Here is a 2,008-nt window from a genome sequence, read left to right as displayed (position 1 = left end):
ACCCCAAAAATTTTTTTTGCTCAGTTTTACAAGCTTCATTTAAAAGTGTAAGTTTCCTGTAGATATTTAATTACTTTTTAATTAATTATTTAAAACTTTTGAACATAATAATAAATTTTATATTTTGCAGATTGTTGTGAACGTTGTTTTAAATTGTCCTGCGTCCTACCCAGGATCGATTGCTGCGCTTTCAAATGCTGAGAATGACGACTATTATATGGAAAGATTACCCGGAAACGACATGGGAATAACTTTTGTAGGAAACGTGCTTCTTAGTGAAGGCGAGCCCGTAAAAGTTGTACAAGTTCATGTAAAAAAACGCATCGGCAGTATATCGGCTTTTCCAGATAACATATAACAGATTTTAGCGAAACAATACGAAGGCTAAGTTGTTGGTGAGTTACAATATGTCCAGAAAATATTGTCATTTTTACCTAGAATATTTCAGTTTGGAAAACAAGATTTTATTTTATTTTGAAATTGTACTTTTCGCGAAAATGATGTAAACTAACTTGCTAATGAGAAGTGGCACATCTCTCTCTCTCTCTCTCTAATTTGAAAATTATTCACATCTTACTATGATTACCACCTGTTACACATGTGACGTGCACCGAAGAAACGGGGCTCACTCGGAGAAGTGAGATTTTTCAGAGGAAGCGGTCGCAGTCGACTTAACAGGTGCGATGCTTTGGTGCGAAAAAGCATTTTTCCTTTTAAAATACAATTCTCCAGTATCAAGTTGGTAAATTTACGAACTCTCTACTTCCCAGTGTTGAAAATACTAACGAATTACACCGAGGGGATGTGAAAGTTTTAATTTGAACTTAAAATTTTACTAGACAGTGTAAAATTCAAACACTAAGGCGAAGCGAGAATAGCACACCTCTCACACAAATATCGAACAGTATTTTATACCACAAAAGGTGGAAAAATCATGTGAAAGTTGATATTTTGAGATTAGACTGGTATAAACAAACAATCGACACTATTCCGTGCGAAAACTAACACTGATAAGTTGCTTTGCGCGCGCACGGACAGTTAACTTGTGTAGGCTTGTGCGCGTCGACCAAGGTCACATCTTCCCATTTCATATTTCATTGTTGCATTGTTTGGTATATTTTGTGTTTGCCGGTCTATGGGTAGCTACGGGAGTTTTTCTTTTGGCGTGTCGGTGAGTCGGCTCTGTTAAATGTTGCGATGACCAGCCTAGTGTAAAACCGAAAATTCACGAGCCGGAATACGAGCTCTCCCGACTTAGTGAATGACGATCTAGCTGCTCCTCAAATTTATTTCGGTTTTGAAGTCCCGAATTACATTAGAACCAGTTGACTTATTGCAAAGAGGAAAATATTATTTACTTCACGTAAATATATATAGGAGGTCAGATTTTTGGGTCTAAAATGTTTCAAATTTAGCGCTGCATATCTTAGTCATATTTTTAACAAACAATTAATTCTCAACATATAAAAAACTAATTTTTGACAAATTAGTTTAATTTTCAACCTAAGAAATTACTTTTAAAAAATACATTTTTTAACTGAAAATTATAGTTTATACTTAAGTTTACAGGTCAAAAAATTAATTTTTAACCCCAAAAAAATGCAAAGTTTAAACCAACTAAATGAATTTTTAAATAAAACAAATGAAATTTCAAAGAAGAAGAATAATTCGCTACTAAAGAAGTTAGAAGATAAATTTACGATTAAAAATATAATTTTTCAAGGAAAAAATGTGAACAAAATTGTTCAATTTTCATCTTTAGAAACGAATTTTAAAATTACACAATTAGCATTAAATCAAAAATGGACTAGTTGAATTTTCAGATAAAAAATGGAATTTGCTACTAAAGAAATGAATTTTTAAGTAAAAAACGTGATCTTTTAACAATAAATGGAAAAATTAAATCCGCATTAAAAAAATTAATTATGAATAAGAAAACAATTAAATCTACAGCAAAATAGTCCAATTTTCAACCAAAGAAATGTGTTTACGTACAAAAGGACTTCTT

The 2,008-nt window shown here is 32.0% G+C and overlaps 2 protein-coding genes across 2 annotated transcripts in view; both read left to right on the top strand.

The window, feature by feature from the left end:
* The window catches only part of LOC117167244 (ester hydrolase C11orf54 homolog), a 164,438-nt gene that overhangs the window by 43,035 nt on the left and 119,395 nt on the right, over positions 1-2,008 (top strand). The window lies entirely within an intron of this gene.
* LOC117167253 (ester hydrolase C11orf54 homolog) overlaps positions 1-2,008 on the top strand; it is a 114,911-nt gene that overhangs the window by 100,878 nt on the left and 12,025 nt on the right. Inside the window, exon 6 of the mRNA XM_033352058.1 lies at positions 131-395. Coding sequence (XP_033207949.1) covers positions 131-358 — 228 coding nt within the window. The 3' untranslated portion in view covers positions 359-395. The remainder of the gene's footprint in view (positions 1-130; positions 396-2,008) is intronic.

This window comes from Belonocnema kinseyi, chromosome 1 (assembly GCF_010883055.1).
Source record: "Belonocnema kinseyi isolate 2016_QV_RU_SX_M_011 chromosome 1, B_treatae_v1, whole genome shotgun sequence".
NCBI lineage: Eukaryota > Metazoa > Arthropoda > Insecta > Hymenoptera > Cynipidae > Belonocnema > Belonocnema kinseyi.
This window is presented reverse-complemented; position numbering and strand designations above follow the sequence as displayed.